Here is a 22,172-nt window from a genome sequence, read left to right on the forward strand (position 1 = left end):
CAAATTTATAACAAAGAACTTCTCATGTGTATTTTGTAAAGTTGGTGTGTGCTATTCCTTTACACAGTTTTATTTTGTGTTCAGTTACACCTGCTGAGTAAAATGACACCCCCTTTGTATGTCTTTGGCACTATTTTGTGAAGCTACAGTGCCATATAGGAGACCTGTCCTTGTCAGTATTCACAGTAGAATTTTGAGAGACGGATTTAATGAGCCTATGCTTCCATTTGGGGTATTATAACAGTTTGACTGTTCAAAAAAAAACCCACAAAGGCCTACCATTTGTGAAAGTAGACACTCCAGGGTATCTCATATGGTGCATATTGTGCCTTAACATGCCCCCATTTTTTCACCAATATATGCCAAAGTATGTGGTAAAAAAATTTTTGGGGCATTTTTTACATACGGATTACATTTTTGCTGGGCCTTTTGTATATTTCATATGTGCCACCAAGTTCAAACCTCCCAAATTATGCTCAGCTAAGTCTTCTGAGTAAAATGACACCCCCATTGTATGTCTTTGGCAATATTTTGTGAAGTTACAGTGCTGTAAAAGAGATGTGACAAGTTTATGTTTTTAAGTGTGAATTTTCATGGAGGGTTTTGATGTGTCCGTGTTCCACTTTGGAGCACTTGAGCAGGCTACATATTACAACAACACCATAAAGGCATACCATTTCTTAAAGAACACATCCCAGGGTATTTCAAAAGGCATATTTTGAACCTTAGCGTGGGATCATTTTTCCGCTAGCTTGTACCAAGTGTAGTGGTAATAAGCGTTTTTTCTGCCTTTTTGACACTCAAAGTGAGTTTGCACAGTATATTTTGCAAACCTTATGTGTGCTACGACTGTAAAATACTTTGTATGTTGCTCAGCTATGTTGGCTGAGTACAGCAATACCCCCGTATGTACATTTGCCAGGTATATGTGGACATTGGAGGGGCACATTTGGGACATAGCCATTCCAGTTTTTTTCAAACTTTAAATTTTTGTGCTCTGCCCATGTCCCATTTTAGAGTATTTTACCAGGCTATATAAACCAAATACCCCATAAAGCTATACCATTTCTTAAAGATGACATCCCAGGGTATTTCAAAAGGCATATTTTGAACCTTAGCATGGGATAATTTTTCCGCTAGCTTGTACCAGGTGTAGTGGTAATAAGCATTTTTTCTGCCTTTTTGACACACAAAGTGAGTTTGCGCAGTATATTTTGCAAACCTTAAGTGTGCTATGACTGTATAATACTTCATAGGTTGCTCAGCTATGTCGTCTGAGTACAGCAATACCCCCGTATGTACCTTTGCCAGGTATATGTGAATGTTGAAGGGGCACATTTGAGACGCAGCCATTCAGTTTTTTTCTAACTTTGAAGTTTTACGCTGTGTCCATGTTCCATTTAGGAATAGTTTAGATGGTTGGTTATTGAAACTTCCCCCCAAACACATACTATTTATTAAAGAATACACCCTGGGGTAATTCAAAAGGCATATTTTGAACCTTAGCGTGGGATCATTTTTTCTCTAGTTTGTTCCACGTGTAGTGGTAATGAGTATTTTTTAATGTATTGTTTTATTTTTTTAAACTTTTTAAAACTAGTTTGTAAACTTTTGTTTTGCTTATTATTTTTTTAAAACTTTTTTTTACAGATTTAACATTTTTCTAAGCTTTTTTTTACCGTTAACCCCTACCTAGCAGTAAGCAGCACTAACTGTAAATTCCCCTTTTGCCCATAACTCCCACCCACCCCAGCTAGCAAAATATATAATTATAAAATATTTAAATTAATTAATTAAATAAATTGAACCCCTGAGAGTTACCGTATATACTCGAGTATAAGCCGACCCGAATATAAGCCGAGGCCCCTAATTTTACCCCAAAAAACTGGTAAAACTTATTGACTCGAGTATAAGACTAGGGTGAGAAATGCAGCAGCTACTGGTAAATTTCTAAATAAAATTAGATCCTAAAAAATATATATTAATTGAATATTTATTTACAGTGTGTGTATAATGAATGCAGTGTGTGTGTATGAATGCAGTGTGAGTGTATGAGTGCAGCGTGTGTGTATGAGTGCAGCGTGTGTGTATGAGTGCAGCGTGTGTGTATGAGTGCAGTGTGAATCTATGAATGCAGCGTGAGTGTATGAGTGCAGCGTGTGTGTATGAGTGCAGCGTGTGTGTATGAGTGCAGCGTGTGTGTATGAGTGCAGCGTGTGAGCGTATGAGTGCAGCGTGTGAGCGTATGAGTGCAGCGTGTGAGCGTATGAGTGCAGTGTGTGAGCGTATGAGTGCAGTGTGTGTGTGTATGAGTGCAGTGTGTGTGTGTATGAGTGCAGTGTGTGTGTATGAGTGCAGTGTGTGTGTGTGTAAGAATGCAGTGTGTGTGTGTATGAGTGCAGTGTGTGTGTGTGTGTGTGTGTGTGTTGCAGAGCCTTGGTGGGGGATGGGCAATTTTGTTTTTTATTATTATTTTAATATTTTTTTTATTATTTATTATTTTTATTTATTTAATTTAATCTTTTATTATTTTTGTATTATTATTTAATTTCTTTTTTTTATTATTACTAATTTTTTTTTTTTCGTCCCCCCTCCCTGCTTGAAACATGGCAGGGAGGGGGGCTCTCCTTCCCTGGTGGTCCAGCATTGGCAGTTCAGTGGGGGGCTGTGGGGGCTGTAAGAGAGTTTACTTACCTCTCCTGCAGCTCCTGTCAGCTCTCTCCTCCTCCGCGCCGTCCGTGCAGCTCCCTCTGTCAGCTCCCAGTGTAAGTCTCGCGAGAGCCGCGGCTCTCGCGAGACTTACACTGGGAGCTGACCGAGGTGCTGAACGGACGGCGCGGAGGAGGAGGAAGCTGACAGGAGCTGCAGGAGAGGTAAGTAAACTCTCTTACAGCCCCCACAGCCCCAGTCTGTATTATGGCAATGCAAATTGCCATAATACAGACTATTGACTCGAGTATAAGTCGAGTTGGAGTTTTTTAGCACAAAAAATGTGCTAAAAAACTCGGCTTATACTCGAGTATATACGGTAATAAATAAATAAAAGTTAATCCTCAGGGGTTAAAACAAATTAGATCACAGTATAAACGTTATTAAAACTTTTTTAAAAAGTAATTTTTAACTTTTTAAAGCTTATTTTAAAACTTTTTTTAACGTTAACCGCTAGTTAGCCTAACTCAAAATCCCCAAATTCCCCACTAACTTCCACCCACCCCAGTTAGCTAAATATATAATTTTAAAATATGTAAATTAATTAATAAAATAAATTCAACCCCTGAGGGTTAAAAAAAATAATAATCAACCCTCAGGGGTTAAAAAATAAAATCAGATGACAGTAAAATGTAATCCCTGCCAATTGATCACTGTAGTCAGTGATCAATTGGCAGGGAAGGGGTTAATTTTTATTAAAATGGGTAAAGGGGGGTGGGATTTTATTAAAACTTTATTTTTTTTTACACAGGGGACAGGATCAGCACTGATCCGTCTCCCTGCACTTCACACTGAACCCGGAAGTGCAGGGAGGCGGAAGGTGAGTATACACAGCACATGTGCTCGCTCTGACATGCTGTCAGAGCGGGCACATGTGCTGGGACAGCCCGATCCGGTGCTCCTGGTCTGCCTCTAATGCAGAGGCAGACCGGAGCACCATTAACCCCGCGATCGCCGTGATCGCGGCGATCTGGGGTTAATTTTACCGCGTGACGGACGAGGTCCGTCACCCGTCGTTAAGGGTATCCCCAACGTCCGTCACCTGTCCTGAAGGGGTTAATTGCATCAAGGTTTCTTTCTTTAATTGAGGTGTTTCTTCCGAATTCAAATTCACATGCCACCAAATGTAAATGTAAAGTTCATTATTACAGAATACGGTTCCAGTACGGTTTCTCACTCCAGTAGGAAATCTATATTCCTCCTCTTCTGCTTCTCTCTATTAACCACTTTTTTCTGCGTTGTAGGTAATAATCTCTGTCTTGTACTGTGAAGTGCTTTGATAGTCAACCAGGTATTCTCAGTACTATGTTCCATCTTGAGAAATAGCTGGGTGTTGACAGTTATCAGCCTTTATTTCTTTTTCCGGTCATCTTCTGTCTGTGAACATAATAGCAATGTCCAGAATTAGCATAGCACATCTTTTCAGCATAAGAAGGCTGTTTGTGGTAGTCATTCAATGATAAATTATATTGCATCACCTTCATAGGTGCATCCAAAGTCTTTCACAAGCATATGTCCCGTCTTTTTCTGATCCCAGCATGCTTTGCCATAATCGTTGAGTCCATTATTAGGATTTGAAATAGTCCAATAACATCTTTCTCATGTATAATCATTTTGTGAAATGATCTTCAATAGGTTCCTTTTGAAATACATTAGCAATCATTTCACTGTGAGCTGTGTCTCTTCCTTTGAGATGGTTCTTGGAGGTCGTCCTCACAGTCATAGAACCTGTATTATGTGCAGTCCAATTCAGTCCAGGTGCTTCTTGCTTGTTAACATAATCCCAATGCAGTTTTAAAACAACAGCTTGGGTTGATCTTATGATAATGCTGCAGATTGTAAGAAGGAGACACCATAATCAATTTTCTAGCATCCATTTGCTCCCATCTTTGCATTTATTTCTTACTGTATAAGATAATTAAGGTACAGTCTGTTTTCTCCAGAGTCTTTCTGATAATAATATTGATAATTAATTTTTCATAAATTCCATGTTAACTGTAAATGTATCACGTCTGTCTGTTCATCCTTCTCCTTCACATTTGCAGGTTCAGATGTCAGATCATGATTCAGTCTGTTACGTGGCTATGATTCTGGTGGCATTTCTGTCGCCCTCTGTTTGGTTTATCTTGCCTGCTTTAACAGCATCCATTGTGTCAGTCAGTAGTTCTGTGATCATCTTGGAAGTATTTAGCAAATATCAAAACTTACTGATATTATAATATTAAAATATCAAAACTTACTGTTCTCTGTTGGCGCTGATTGTTCTCTGTAGTAAAAGTTCTTGGAGTCACCCTCTCCAGGACAAACTGGCCAACAGTAGGAAATAGGTGGTGGTGGATGGTGAGGTGGGCTGGAGAAAAAATAAAATAGAACCAATGGTTCTCAGCTCTCCCTGGTGCACAAATATTATTGTCATTGAAAAATGTGTAAATTTGTATCATCAGGTATGTTGTTAATGCTCATCTGTACCATAGGAATAAGTAGATACCACTGTGTGGGGACAAGCAACTAGTAACTTGTTTAATAGTCATTTCACCTCAGAATTCTTCCGTTCCACAACCCCATTCTTTGGGGGTGATTGGGTGCACTGATTTGCCAAAGTAACCCAAATGTGGTTGCCCAGTTTTGGGTTTCCTTTTGCAGTATCTGAGGGACCACCATTCGATTACGTTAGTTATTAATATTTCAATAAACAGTACATCAGTAATGTGGCCTAGTTATCAATAAGCAAATGCTTACAGTTACTAAACACATGACCTTTAGTTCTCCATACCCATTTCAGTGAAATTAGTTTGTCACCGCTGGTTTAGTGTTTTTGGCCATAGACAAAACAGTTGGAGTAAAACCGAAGAAGTATGGTCATGTATGAAAATAGTATTAAGGTAATGTATGAAAATTTGTCGGATATATAGTCTGCCGCCTTACCATTGTTCCCGTATTTGTATTTTATGTCAATAGAACACTAAAACAGTACTTAAAGTTGAGACACCACCTGCTGTTTAAGACAACAGTAATAATACCATCCATTTCATGATATTAAATGACACCCATCCTGCAAATTCATTTATTTGAAATGATGTTCAAGCATTTACAAGAATATGAGTCAGATTTACTTCTGGGTGGGAAGTATTTTCTTGTCAACAGAAACCTCATTAACTTAACTGCAGCAAAAGAACAAAGGATCAAAACATTAAAAGATAAAAACTCAACGTCTGTGATGGTTTCATAGTCTACAGTAACCAAACAAGTAGATATTAAAGTCATTTATTGTTAATCCACCATGGTTTGCTCAACTTGATGTTAAATGAAGTAGAATTACATCAAAATTGCTAGTAAATGTATAGATTCTCCTAAAATTCTATATGACAATATGGTCCGTCACCTGTTAAAGGGAAACTCCAGTGCCAGGAAAACAATCCGTTTTCCTGGCACTGCAGGTTCCCTCTCCCTCCCACACCCCAATCCCCGGTTGCTGAAGGGGTGAAAACCCCTTCAGTAACTTACCAGAGGCAGCGACGACGTCCCATGTCGCTGCTTCTTCCTCCGCCGCCGCTCCTCCCTGTGATTGCGTCGGCCGGTGGGCGAGACTACTCCCGCCCACCGGCCGGGGAGACCTAATGCGCATGCGCGGCAATGCCATGCATGCGCATTAGCGCTCCCTATAGGAAAGCATTGAACATGCTTTTCAATGCTTTCCTATGCAGCAATGAGCGACGCTGGAGGTCCTCACACAGCGTGAGGATATCCAGCGACGCTCTAGCACAGGTTTTCTGTGCTGTGGACAAGGAAGTGCCCTCTAGTGGCTGTCTAGTAGACAGCCACTAGAGGTGGAGTTAACCCTGCAAGCTAATTATTGCAGTTTATAAAAAACAGCAATAATTACAGTCGCATGGTTAAGAGTAGTGGGAGTTGGCACCCAGACCACTCCAATAGGCAAAAGTGGTCTGGGTGCCTGGAGTGTCCCTTTAATGTATTCTCAGCACTGATTATACAGAGAATTAATTGGCAGGTTAAAGAAGTAGCACAGTTCCTTAGTCAAAGCTAGATTACACATATTGTGGCATAGGTGGCTTTTGCTGTAAAGGGGTGCCATCCTTAAGCCAGCAGGCAGAACAAAAAATCAGGGATCGAGAGCAAACTCCAGATACAGTGATTTATGTTCTGCCTGCCAATCATTCACCTGTGCGAGTGCTATAGTCTGTTAATTATTACATGGTGTTTTGGTAAATTACACTATTTGTGATAATTTTATTGTACTGTAGATTGTTTTGGAGAACAAAAAATCTCCCTGCTTGGCCCTGTATCCCCCTTCCTATATTAATGGAGTTTGTGCTCTGCACCTCTGTTGGGTGTAGATGACTTTAGTAGCTCCCTTTGGTTCCCCAAAGCTTCTTAGAGACTCAGAGTGCTGCAGCCAGCGCTTTGAGTAATTGAGAAGTACAGAGAACTGCAAGGGATTTGAACACAAAAGAAGTGCTTCCCCAACAAAATCATTCCACTGCACACACAACTCTCAGCCACACTCAGACTCCCTTACACACACAAAATCCAGCCACCACACACTTGTCCACTAAGCCTCCACCTACCATATACAGTCTTCTCCACACACACATCACACAGCAACTACACACATAACACTTGGTCTCTCCCACATACCCATAACACTGCCAACACAGACACCACTCACAGAAACAGCAATTACATATTATAATGCATATTATAATGCATCTTTGTGATAAATTATAAATCCATTGAATATGGCCATGATGCTAAAATAGTGGGTTGGCAAGAACTTTAAAATGCTAACCTAAACCCACAATCAAATACAAAACACACAAGATATTAATAACATATTTTATATGAAAACCTTAACAATATTTATGAATGTAACACAGAACTAGCAAGGCTCCTGCCACACAGATATCCAATGAAACATTAAAAAAGGAAAATATAATACAAAATCCAAGTTTTTAAGTGGTTAAAGCTTGGGTGTGTGTATATATATATATATATTTTATTAAAAAAGGCTATTAGAATCCTCATTTCCTGCTCAGTGTTTGGTTTGACTGCATTCTCTGTGTTGTGCAGATAAGGATTCTGGGTAAAATAAATGTAAAGGGTTTCTTTCATTGATGACATTCAAACCTAGGATTGTCCAATGCCTACGAGCAGGGCTATGAGGAACGCCAGGTTGCCACACATGTAGAAGGGGAGAATGAACAGCTCATACTTCACCTAAAATGTAAAACAAAATAAGTTGTAATGTATCAATAATGAACAACTAGTTGCAGGCATACCCACTAAACAGATCGAACAAATAATATTGAGTTCTACAAACAGTCAATTGTTGAATTTACAGCCTCGGAGAAAAGCATGGTAAATATTGACAAGGTGCTGAATATTAAAAAAAAAAAAAAAAATATATATATATATAATTTATTTATTTTACCACAATTCTAAGTAGTTTTATACTTTTCAATATATTTTACTTATAATGTTGCTTTTAGCTAATGTTATGGCAAATTATGATATGTTGAGTTCCATTTTATATAGTATACCTATTTTTAAACTATAAAATATGTTACAAAGATAAACATAATATAGAAAATAATTAGCAAGTAATGAAAATGTCCTATTCACAAGAGCATTATTGTGAGCATTATTACCACCTATTAGATTTCCCTTGAGATCTAGTTTTCACTGGACTTCCAAACCCTTGCTAGTTAGTATCCCAATAGATATTGAGTGTCCTAGTTACTGTATAAAGACACTGGTTGTTATGTGGTATCTAAGACACCAGTGACAAATATTACAGGCCTTTAGCAAGTACAGTAAAACAAAATTGTGAACGAGTTATAAAGGGAAACATTAATTCTGGTGTTATGAATGGGAAAAAGCTTACTATGTTAACCCTACATGTACCCATATCACCTAGACAACCAGACATAAACAAACATTTGTATTCAAAGAGAACTAATGTGTATCCCCTGTCCTTAGGTAATATCAACTCTTAGCCTGGCAGTTGTAATACTGCCTGAGCATCAAGGACAGTGACAAATCACAAAATATGTGTTTGTGTATTTTGGTAACACTGCATAATAGTTCAAAGTATATGGGAGATTCCATCCTGACATTTGATAACTCACAATAGCTTATTAGTGGTATCCCTTTGAGGAGGCAGACTTATAACAATTAACACAGGCTTATCTCATTTGTCTGCGAGTTTGGAAATGATTCTCTCTCCTCTGGTTCCACTACCTTCTCTCCCCTCAGCTCCATCTCTCTCTCCCCAATCCATCTGTCTCAAACATAAACCCCATCTCTCTCTTACTACAGCCACATCTCTCTCTCCCCAGCCCTCTGAACAAGAATGTTGTAAGCCACTTAATTTGGTGGCATTAATGCATGAGGAAGCCTTAATGATGAAGTGGGTAGTCATAGAACTTCATTTCCACACACCCCCTAAGTATACAACATCATCCACTACATTGTGCAGACAGGGAAACAGAGACTAGCTCCTTCGTAAATACATGTATCACTGCACCTCAGCCCATAACAATTATTGCAATTAAACTGTTAATAGCTCCTGACTGATTCCTCTTCTGCAACTGTCACTAGTCTAATACTATCCTTACCTTTTTGTGTCATTTTACCCCACTCCCTCTAGCATGTAAGCTCGTTGAGCAGGGCCCTCAACCCCTCTGTTCCTGTGTGTCCAACTTGTCTGGTTACAACTACACTGGTTACAACAAATCCAGCGGGGTACGGACGCAGATTGCAGAGCCAGCAACGGGGTTTCTTCCTCTACCGAGCAAAAAACACTCCGAGATCGGAGGACCGATCCTCACGCACACTAACCTCACGAACGGCCGGCAGATAGTGATTTTCTGTACAGCAGCAAACTATCCATATCCATCCTAATTGGTCACTGTGGCAAACTCGGAATAACAACTGCAGATGTGCTGGTAACAATCTTGCAAACCGTTCCTGACTGATATTGATATATATTGTTTATTCTTTATATTTTAGTATTTCTAATGCTCTGGCACAGTCACTTTTTGTCTAATAAACTTTGTATTATTTTTAACTTTTATCCATCATTTTTTAATCTATTTGATTTTACTGGATATTACTGATTTTATTGCATTATAGAATACAGTTACTTATACTGTATCTCTATCCTATAAGGTTTACATCTTTGTATTACAAAGTATATCACCTGGTATATACTCCACTTATTCTGTCTCTACAGATTTAAAGACGTATACACCATATATTACTGTGATATTATACACTAATTTTACACCAATCTTATTATAATACAGGAAGCAGTTCCTCATATTGTTCTCCTATACATCAAGAGGTTTAAATCTTTCTCCCACAAAGTATAGCATGGCGAGTATAATATTGATTCTGTCTTTAGCAGATTTAAAGGTATACACACCATATATACTAGTGTTGCTATTTATCCTGGATTTCTTGAATTATATGTCAATCTTAACCAAAGCCTTTTTTAGTGAACTAGCTCCTGTATCCACTACACTTGTCTGACTGTGTTGATCCTACAACTACATGTCTGTTCGTCCACCCATTGTAAAGCGCTGTGTAATTTGATAGCGCTATATGAATATATTAATAATTGCAGGTAATCCGCTAAGGCTCTGGGGCTGCCTGCAGTCAATCTAGTCCCTAATTGTCCCTGCCTGCTCGGTGGGAGCTCTTGGCCTGGTGCTCCCCTCCTGACTCTGCGGATGGTATAGGTTATTCAATTTTTAGCTTACGCTGCTTTGCCTGCACAATAGTAAATCAGCCTTTATGTTGGTAAAGGGTTTTAATTGTTAATTACATTTAAAAAAATGTATTACCGAGATTTGGTTGTCATTATCCACTGCTTTCTTCAGATCTGAAAAGGAGAAATCATTGAGTGTCACTTAGAAACGTTTGCCCATTTTCTGCTCTTGATTTCTGTAATTAGTCACTGACCCCTAAAATAACTAATTTTCTAAATGAAAAATTATGTTGCTGTAGATTAAGTTACATTCTCACAATTTCAAGGCCCACCTAAAAATTACATTTGCATCTACAAAAGTTGTTGAATCACTAGGTCCCTAGAGGCTCTTCAGTGGTACGTGTCGACCAATGAATTATGTACAGCAATAAATGACTCAGTTTAATTTAGAATGCATTGATACTTCTGAGAAGCCTTACTTGAAAAAGATAAGGACAGGTATGAATTATATTTGTATCTTGCAAATTACAGGAAAAAAAACTGAGGCCAATAGTTCTATCAAACATTAAATAGAAGGTTATACATTTAAATCATAACTTTAGCAAATTAAATAGCAAAATTTAAATAAAAGTAGCTGATCTGGAAATATTCTCCAACCCAGATACAGACACATCTTGACTTTTTTGCCTCAATGTTGTCATTCAGATTTCATTTGTAAAAAGATGGAGTTTGGTGAATAAACCTGAATGAAATAAATGTGACTAAATGTATCAACCTATATCTGTTGATACTGTACTCTTTCTATTAGTTGTCTTACAGCTGCACATATATCTCTGCAACAGAGTGCATGTAAATCTCAAAAAGAAAAGCCCAATAGGTCTTTTAAATAAAGAAAGAAGTTTTTTTTTTTTCAACTCTGCTATTTTATTCCATTTTTTTTCATGCAGTTTGTCAAGTTCAAGTTAAAAACCTCATCACAACGGCACAAGTCAGGAACACGACCAACACTTTTCGGAGGGTTTGGGAGCTATGGGAGGAATATGAACACTAGCAGGTGGGCACCAGAGTATAGGCTGTATAATTCACTTTTGCACTACAGCTCAGGGGACTATGGGTATAGTACCCCAACCCACCGGCATCACGAAACTAATAAGGTATCGCACGTACTGTCACGTACTGCATCACAATTCACTCCTGAGGTGAGGGCCTCTCATGTCACAGACCCGTACCACACAGGGGAGATACGCATACGGGTACACCCAGCCTAATGACTACACAGGGGACAGTCTCCACTGGATGCCCTCCGCACGCTTAAATACTGGGTGTGGCAAAATTAACCTCGCCGCTGTTTTTTGGAGTAGCCTGTTTGCCAGCCTCCTACCATGTGACTATGGCTCCTGTGCTAAATCTTGGTTTAAATCACTGTACGTGCCTTTTTGGATTTTTATGGCCACAGTTCGAACTTTCGAAGTGGCACTTCAAACTCCTGAACATTCGAAGTGACCATCTTGTTCGCATGAACCAAAACCGTGAATACACTTCAGGGGGATTTAGCCGCGAATGCACTGGAACTATTTTCGTCATGAAAACCTTGTGGTTTCTGGTCCTCCAGCCGCGGTTCTATGAAACTGTTTTGGGCATGGGACCATGCCTGCACCTGGGCAAAAATATGACTTCCATATAATTTCTGAACCCCTGATCTGATCTGGTGATTTTTGGATATGTTGTTCACCCAGATCAGAGCTATCAGGGGATGTAAAATCTATGGGGATATGTTGTGTTGGGGTACTTTTGGTACTTTTTTTTATAAATGTGTGTTTTTTCTGCCTGGGGATAATTAAGTTAATGCATTATCTGCCTTAATTATATCACAGGCAGAGTGGATTGTGTACTGTATGTGGGAGTGTAATTCATTGTCACATTGTTTTTATTGGCTAGTACACTTTGTGTCCCTGTGCCCAACAAGGTTCACCTGGATGTCACCCTTGTTGGGAAACTTGCATAAAAGGCCAGTGTGCCTCCATTAAGATTCTGTTCCTGCTTACCCTCAACATAGAGTCTCATATCATGTGTGGGGGAAACGTCTGTATCTACCCTGAGGATTGCTATATCACTTTACTCCCCTGGGATTATAATCACTAGCTCTTTTAAGAGCTGTCCCTGCTATGCTCTCTGGAGTAGGAGAGGTTCCCACTGGAAGTTGGATCCTGGTCTTGGGTCCAGGGTGGGTGGAGGACGGCGAGTTCCCAGCCAAGCTGTAACGCTGGACGTGGGGACTACACTTCTTATGGTATCTGGTGGAGTGCTGGAATTCCTCGGTGAGCACTAGGAGCATCGATTGGCGGAGTGCCAGGAGGTCCGTCACACTGGGGAAACAGAAAGGGGTCTTCAGAGACTCTATCATAGCCCTTCTGGACCTAACGACCAATTCAGCGATCAACACAACCAATCTCCCAGGAAGACGGTATCATAGAGGGGTATGGAGGGGAAGGACGCCAGCCTGCTGGGTCACAAACTTGTGGATGCTCCCGTGGGCGGCCGGGCGGCGGCAGGGCGTACAGCCAACAGGAGGGCTCCTGAGGGAGGTGCTTAAGGGAATAGATGCCCCAGATGGAAGGACGGAGGGAGATAACAACATCCTGGACAGGTGGCATACTTACTAGCTGGGCTTCATGGGGAGGCTCACGCATAGCATAGTTCCGCAATGAATAAACAACACAGCTGGATTGGAACACTGTTACGGTTATTGTTTACTTTTATGTTATTTTTATATGTTACTAAAACTGAAAAATGTTGACATATTGTGCCAAAGCTAGACGGCAACGCTCAACAAGATATACACTCGAACTAACCACAACTTCCTTTCTGTAATAACATGACTGCGTGCTTTGTAAAAATGGCTTTTATTTTTCTCTTATCCTCATGTTTTTCATTAACTAAGACCCCTTAGAATGTATGATTAATTGTTTCAAGATTACCTTTCCGTGCCAAAAATGCGTTGATCTCGAAGAAAATGACATTTAGAGCAACCCAGCCCAAAAAGCCTCCCATCACCTTAACCATCCAGCCAGAGTTGCCATTTATTAATTGCAGTCCGAGGAACAGGTTAGCCACTGCAAGAGATAATTCAGAAATAGTTCAGTAGACCTATATGTGTGCTATGTTTATTAAAGTTAATTGCTGTTTTAACCTTCACCAAGTGTTGTCTGGTATTTGGTCCATTGTGGAAAAGGCCCATTGTTCTTACTGATCCATGGCAAAGAAACTTAAAATATAGGTATATTTAACAGTATGACTCAAAAAAGTTTCACTTGCATTCTCACTGTTTGCGAGTGTAAATTCTGTCTTTAAGATTGAATAATATATTTCTGGGAGCCAATATATTAAGCTGGTACCTTAACCAATGTTGCTTATTATTAAAGGGACAGTCCATTGCCCAAATACATGTACATCCAGTACTCCAACCCATGTACCTTCGCCAAGTCCGCTTCCTTGTAGCTATCAGGGACCCTGGAGCACTTCAGACCCAGTCGCCGAGGCTTGACTGGGATCACTGAGGGCCTTTTCCACCATGGACCAAACACCAGACAACACTTGGTGAAGGTTAAAACAGCAATTAGCTTTAATACACATAGCACATTTAAGCCCCCAACAGCCTAATTTACATACAATGGTGTATAAAGCACTATAGTACAAGGAAGGGTGGGGTCAGACAATAGCAAGGGCTGATGGGAGATTGAGGAGGGACAAAGCAGCTATTTTAAACTGGTCTACAAGCTACAGTGATTTATGGGTCTGGGATGTCCTTTTAAGATTACATTTAAAATATGTTACATTGGTCTCACTGATTCATGGCAAAATCTGAATGCCTTTGGAGTTTAAATTGTTGTTGCTTGTATTACCTAAAACAGGAAAACATAAATGTCTCTGTTTGCCTTCTACTGGAGCAGAAAATGCATAATTAAAAGGTAAACAAGAAAGTGTTTAACCCCTTAAGGACACATGACATGTGTGACATGTCTTGATTCCCTTTTATTCCAGAAGTTTGGTCCTTAAGGGGTTAAAGTATACTTAAATATGGAAGCTAAGGGAAGTCAACAATCTCAAGACTTGGCTTAAAAAGTAAAAGTCCTTGAACAATTGAAAATCAAATAACAAAATTTAGATTTGTTATCGAGCCTTTTAAATCATTAAATAAAACCAACTGACCTGCCAGGACATAGATCACAAAGGCATTGAGGGCATGAAACCAGTTGAAGATGTATCTCCTGTGCGAAGAACAATGCATGACTTAATAATATTCCATGGAAATAGATATCAAAATATAGAGAAAAAAACCAAACACTTTACGTCATCTGAAAAAACTATCGCAATGTATGTTTTGTTTTTTGTCTTTAGCAAATGCCTTTTCTCTCTTACATTGTACACTAGTCATGAAGCAAAATAGGGATAATTTGACATATCAAAATGGAACAGCCAAATGGGAAAATAATTAAAGTAGACATTTATCTGAATTTTATAAATGTAGAGTTTGGCTTTAGAGATTTCACTTGAAACACATTTTTTTTTTTACTGTCAAAGGGTCACTATAGGCACCCATACCACTCCAGCTTATTAAAGTGGACTGGGTGCATAGTCCCAGATCCCTTAACCGTGCAAAGGTAATTATTGCAGTTTTTAATAAATAATTTCCTTTGAGGGTTAACTCCGCCTCTAGAGGGACTTCTTGGTCTTTAGTCGACTTTGCTGACCAAGCTTGACTATGCATGAGGAAGACATCCAGCATCATGTGAAACCCCATAAGAAACCATAACATTATACATGCTTTCCTATGGGAGAAGTACTAATGCGAGCACGGCAATTGCTGCGCATGCGCATTTGGTCTCCCCCACCGGCTGATGTCGATTGGGGAGGAGCAGGGATGCAGCCTGAACCAGAACTGATGGACAATGGCTCTGGAATCTCTGGGGAGGGGAGGGGAGAGGGGGAAGAGGAGTTAAAGGAGGTGGTGTGGGGACTTGGGGGGGTACTAGTACTACTTTGTTTTCCTGGCACTATCCCATCTGCTTAGATCCTGTCACAGTGAGTGCCTGAGATCTTTTTTTTTTCATACTTTTCATTATAACCAACTATCTTGCTGCGTTGGAATAAGCAACCTTACCAAGTACGGTCAATGTATTTTTGTTAAAGTGCTCAAGCTTTAAAGTGAGTTACACGGAACAGGATCATGTGAGAACACTAGACGTGTTTCAGTTCATATTTTTGAGCGACTCGGAGGACTATTTTAAGAGATAAAATAAACTTAATGTATCAGTACCATACAAATCTAAACTACACCTTAATCAAAGAAAATCCCTCATCTAAATTCACAGTTAGTGAGGCTGTAAAATAGATACAGAAGTCAACCCTACATGGGAAGCTACTGAAAATATTGTCTAAAACAAAAGGTCAATATTCCTTTAAGGACAAAAAGACTAAACCACAGTTAAGTAATATATATCCAGCAGTGCATATCGAGAAATGTGTTTTGTTTAGAACTAACCAGTTGCTCTGAGGAGACGGTCTGAAGATGCCAATGATTGGTTGGAAGAAAGTAAGAATCATCACAATGCATCCAATGATGGAATGACTATTGGCTCCCTTTGTTGGAAAGGAAAACATATAAAGTCGAATATAAATAAAAGTAGCAATGATATAAATATACAATAGCTCCAGCTTGCACAAGAGAATTGATCGATCTATAGAAATGAAAAGATGATTGTTAGTTTCCCAAAAATACATACAGGGTGTTAAAATAATGTCTGAATGGAGACATAATGCCCACCTACAGCAAGTTTAATAGCTTTCGAGGAATCTGAATAATGCAGGGCAACCTACCTAGAAGTTCCATTCACCATCTTCACCGACTGCAACCTTTATTTTGTTATATTAACTCTTGTATACTAATGTAGGAAAAAGAGATGCAGCATTTTCAATCCTTCTGCAGAAGGCAGAGGGAGTTACCAGAGCCCTGGCAGAGAAATTTATTTCTCCACCAGCTGAAGACCTGTGCTGAAGCAGAAAGTAATATACACTGAACAAAATTTTAAACGCAACACTTTTATTTTTGCCCTCATTTTTCATGAGTTGAACTCAAAGATTTTTTCTATGTACACAAAAGACCTATTTCTCTCAAATATTGTTCACAAATCTGTCTAAATCTGTGTTAGTGAGCACCTCTCCTTTGCCGAGATAATCCATCCACCTCACAGGTGTTGCCTATCAAGATGTTAATACGACAGCATGATTATTGCAAAGGTGTGCCTTAGGCTGGCCACAATAAAAGGCCACTCTAAAATGTGCAGTTTTATCACATAGCACAATGCCACAGATGTCGCAAGTTTTGAGGGAGCATGCAATTGGCGTGCTGACTGTAGGAATGTCCACCAAAACTGTTGACCGTGAATTGAATGTTAATTTTTCTACCATAAGCCATCTCCAAAGACGTTTCAGAGAATTTGGCAGTACATTCAACCGGCCTCAGGAGAAGTGCTCACTAACACAGATTTAGACAGATATGTGAACAATATTTGAGAGAAATAGGCCTTTTGTGTACATAGAAGAAGTCTTAGATCTTTGAGTTCAGCTCATGAAAAATGGTAGCAAAAACAAAAGTGTTGTGTTTATAATTTTGTTCAGTGTTGATATCTAAAAGGTTAACCCCTTAAGACCGCAGGACGTTCTATGCCGTCCCCATTTTATTGGGTCTAAAATCCGCAGGACGGCATAGAACGTCCTGCGATCTTATGTACTTACCCGGTCGCCGGCGATCCCACGCCGGCGATCGTGGTATGGGGGACTTACCTGGGAGCCAAGGGAGTCCCCCTCCGTCCTCTTCGGCCGCCCAGAGCCATGTGATCGCGAGGTCCTTGCGAGGACCCCGCGATCACATGGACGGCATAACCGTCCAAGGCAGTGCCAGCAGGGGGAGTGCCTGACAGGTACTCCCCCTGCTGTCTGAAAATAAAATGAAATCAGTTAAAACAGTGTAAAAATAAGATTATATATACTTAGATCATATATATATTTATTATATATATATGATCTAAGTATATATATACACATATACAAACATACACATAAATATACATACACTGTCTATGTGTATTTTAATATTAATATATACATAATTATATATATATATATATATATATATATATATTAATATCAAAATACACGTACAATGATATTGATTAAATATATATATCATTTTCATTATATATATTTATATATAATAAAAAATAAATAAATATTTAAATACGTTAAAAAATAAAATTAAAAAATAATAAAAAAATAAATAGATAAAAAATATATAAACATGCGTAATTTCGTTCTAACTGTATTTGAAAATTAATATATATATATATTGAGATCAAAATACATGTAGAACGAAATAATATATATATATCTATATACATAAGTATATACGTATATATCACTATATATATACCTATATATAAATAAAAATAATTTTAAAAAATTATATACATATATATATATATATACACACATATATATATAATAATTCTACGCATATATTTATGTAATAATTTTACATAATTAGGTAATTTTATTAATTACAATTTGCAGGACCTGCCTGACAACCCAGGCCGAAAGTTCAGGGAATTACATTTTCTAGCACTATATTTAACCCTGTAACTTTCCAAGACACCATGAAACCTGTACATGAGGGTACTGTTTTACTCGGAAGACTTCGCTGAACACAAATATTAGTGTAAATAATATTAGTGTAAATACAGTAAAATATATTACAACGACGATATCGTCAGTGACAGTGACATTTTTTGCATTTTTCACACACAAATGGCACTTACACTGACGATATAATTGGTGTGATACGTTTTACTGTTTTGAAACACTAATATTTGTGTTCAGCGAAGTCTCCTGGGTATAACAGTACCCCTCATGTACAGGTTTTATGGTGTTTTCAAAAGTTACAGAGTCAAATATAAGGTTTGCGTTTCAGTTTTTTCACATTAAAATTCGCCAGGTTGCCTTTGAGACCGTATGGTAGCCCAGGAATGAAAATTATCCCCATGATGGCATACCATTTGCAATAGTAGACAACCCAGGGTATTGCAAATAGGGTATGTTCAGTTTTTTTAGTAGCCACTTAGTCACAAACACTGGCCAAAATTTGCGTTCAAATTAGTTTTTTGCATCTTCAAATATTAACACTAACTTTGGCCAGTGTTTGTGACCAAGTGGCTACTAAAAAAGACTGGACATACTCCATTTGCAATACCTTAGGTTGTCTACTTTTGCAAATGGTTTGCCATCATGGGGGTAATTCTCTTTTCTGGGCTACCATATGGTCTCAAAGGCAACGTAACCAATCTGGCGAATTTCAATGTGAAAAAACTGAAATATGTAACATGCTATATTTGACCCTGTAACTTCCCAAAACACCATAAAACCTGTACATAGGGGGTAATGTTTTACACGTGAGACATCGCTGAATACAAATATGTGTATTGTATTGCAGTAAAAGCAAACAGTATTTTGACATTCACAGTTAGAATATCACGTAGAACTAAAAAAATTAAAAAAAATCTTATTCTTTTCATATTAAATTATGTTCCATGCCTAAATATTTGATGTTAAATGAAAGCCCTGTTTCCCCCTGAATAAAATAATATATAATAAGTGTGGGTGCATTTAATATGAAAGAGGTGAATTATGGTTGGACAGACATATAGCGCAAATGCCAGGTTTTGTTTACGTTTTTTTTGGCTCACAACTTGTACATTTGGCTGCAGTCTTAAGGGGTTAAATTTAGATTTGAAAATTAAATTTAACCTTTATATACACAGGGTTCGAAGTATATACTGTGCACACCACTGACATGCTAATAACCGGCGAACCGATCGAACCGCCATTGACTTCAATGGGCAGACGAATTTTAAAACCCACAGGGACTCTTTCTGGCCACAAAAGTGATGGAAAAGTTGTTTCAAGGGGATAAACACCTGGACTGTGGCATGCTGGAGGGGGATCCATGGCAAAACTCCCATGGAAAATTACACAGTTGATGCAGAGTCTGGTTTTAATCCATAAAGGGCAGAAATCACCTAACATTCCTAAATCACAATGGATATGGATTGACACCTTGACATATGGATTGACACCTGTCCTCAGAGAACCTGATACACACTGACACAGAGCAGAATAGGGACTGTTCCCCCTACATAGGGTCACTTGGCAGATATGGATTGACACATATCCTAAGGATCCCTGATACACACTGACACAGAGCAGAATAGGGACTGTTCCCCCTACATAGGGTCGCTTGGCAGATATGGCGTGGTCGTGGCAGGAGGAGGATGACTTTCACCTCTTCCCATGTTAGATTCCCGTTGTGCTGTGACATCACCCTTATACGCTGTGTAAAGCATACTTTTTAATTTATTTTGCAAATGCTGCATCCTTTCCGACTTGTAATTCGGTAACATTTCCGCCACTGTCTGCTTATACCGGGGATCTAGTAGCGTGGACACCCAGTACAGGTCGTTCTCCTTCAGCCTTTTGATATGAGGGTCCCTCAACAGGCACGACAGCATGAAAGACCCCATTTGCACAAGGTTGGATGCCGAGCTACTCATTTCCCGTTCCTCCTCCTCACACAGAGCAGAATAGGGACTGTTCCCTCTACATAGGGTCACTTGGCAGATATGGATTGATACCTGCCTTAAGGATCCCTGATACACACTGACACAGAACAGAATAGAGACTGTTCCCCCTACATAGGGTGACTAGGCAGATATGGATTGACACCTATCCTAAGGATCCCTGATACACACTGACACAGAGCAGAATAGAGACTGTTCCCCCTACATAGGGTCACTTGGCAGATATGGATTGACACCTGTCCTAAGGATCCCTGATACACACTGACACAGAGCAGAATAGGGACTGTTCCCCCTACATAGGGTCACTTGGCAGATATGCATTGACACCTGTCCTAAGGATTCCTGATACACACTGACACAGAGCAGAATAGGGACTGTTCCCCCTACATAGGGTCACTTGGCAGATATGGATTGACACCTGTCCTAAGGATTCCTGATACACACTGACAGAGCAGAATAGAGACTGTTCCCCCTACATAGGGTCACTTGCCAGATATGGATTGACACCTGTCCTAAGGATCCCTGATACACACTGACACAGAGCAGAATAGGGACTGTTCCCCCTACATAGGGTCACTTGGCAGATATGGTGTGGTCGTGGGAGGAGGAGGATGACTTTCACCTCTTCCCCTGTTACATTCCCGTTGTGCTGTGACATCACCCTTATACGCTGTGTAAAGCATACTATTTAATTTGATCAGCATGGCCACTTGAGTTTTTATAGTTTTCACGCTGCTTGTAGTTTATATATGGTTCACAAAAATCAAACAAACGATAAAGTAAACATGTAAGGATTCAGAATTTTCTTTCAAACCCTTACACATTGTGTGTACGTATTTTTTGTCTAAAGTTTGTGGCTTTAACATATGACATGTGTGACATGTCATGATTCCATTTTATTCCATACGTTTGGTCCTTAAGGGGTTAAAGAGGTTCAAGTTGTTTCTATGATGTGCATTAGCACAAATGTTCTGTTAAAAGGAGCAATTTTGTTATTTCCTTTTTTTTTTTTGCTTTTTTAAGAATGATGTGTCAGCATTGCTTGGATTGTATCAGCTTTGGCAATATTTTTTGTTTTGATGGGAAAATTACAAATTGTGAATTACAGGTAACACCTCTAAAGCGCAAAATACATAAACGTTGTATTTAACGAAAATGTCTGCATAATCCCTCCACTGCCAGAGAGACTTGCGTGCCTTCCACCTATGGCAGTTTCTGGTAGCTGTAAATATGTTTCTATTGTAAATTGGCTCAGTATAAATTCAGATACAGCTGTACATAAAGATTCACTTATGTTAAAATGTATGAAACTAGTTCGATAATGGGCTGATTATTAGTGTGCTTTCAAATTAACTTCAAACATTTGCCATTTTTATTGGGATATGATCTTTCTGTGAAGACTTATGTGAGTAACCTTTTAATTTTTTTTGTTTGTTTTATCCATGTTCAGCCTATATTAGTACTCCGTGCTGGTACAGGTTTTGTATTGTTTAATATTTTTTTTGCTCAGTCCATCCACTCTGTCTACCATGCTAGGAAAATATTGCTCATGATACAAGGACTGCTCACAACTTATGTTGACTAAACTGGTAAATTTAAATACTGCCTTTAGTTGTAAAACAACTTTATGTACAATTTGAACATTTCTATCTTAATTGGCTTAGTGTTTGGAGTGGAGGTATAAATTTAGAACTAAAACTGCTTTTAATATATAAATATTTGTCATTCTTTCAATTGACTAAATTTTAATACATCTGTCATATTTTACTTAGTTTTGTTCCAAATGTCCTTTTTGGATATATCAATGACTTACAGTTCTGTACACATGCATCTGTATGTGTATTGTATAGATTATATATGAAACAAAGTCAGCATAAGGCAATATCGGTGTATCCTATCATGAGAAAGCTGTTTCTGAAGGAAATCATTATTGTCCGATACCAAATAACATGTTCTTGTAAATGTTTGTTAAATTATTCCTGGAATTGTAATTTTTGAATATGAATAAAAATAGTCAAATCCCTGATACACAAAGACACAGAGCA

At 38.8% G+C, this 22,172-nt stretch overlaps 1 protein-coding gene across 2 annotated transcripts in view; it reads right to left on the bottom strand.

The window, feature by feature from the left end:
* Positions 1-7,704: 7,704 nt before the first annotated feature.
* The window catches only part of LOC134567960 (putative ferric-chelate reductase 1), a 74,727-nt gene continuing 60,259 nt past the window's right edge, over positions 7,705-22,172 (bottom strand). For both annotated transcript variants that reach the window (XM_063426137.1, XM_063426138.1), the window contains 5 exons: positions 15,981-16,078; positions 14,648-14,706; positions 13,417-13,551; positions 10,575-10,612; positions 7,705-7,944 (listed from right to left, as the gene is read on the bottom strand). In XM_063426137.1, coding sequence (XP_063282207.1) covers positions 7,855-7,944; positions 10,575-10,612; positions 13,417-13,551; positions 14,648-14,706; positions 15,981-16,078 — 420 coding nt within the window. In that variant the 3' untranslated portion in view covers positions 7,705-7,854. The remainder of the gene's footprint in view (positions 7,945-10,574; positions 10,613-13,416; positions 13,552-14,647; positions 14,707-15,980; positions 16,079-22,172) is intronic.

This window comes from Pelobates fuscus, chromosome 7 (assembly GCF_036172605.1).
Source record: "Pelobates fuscus isolate aPelFus1 chromosome 7, aPelFus1.pri, whole genome shotgun sequence".
NCBI classification, from domain to species: Eukaryota; Metazoa; Chordata; class Amphibia; order Anura; family Pelobatidae; genus Pelobates; species Pelobates fuscus.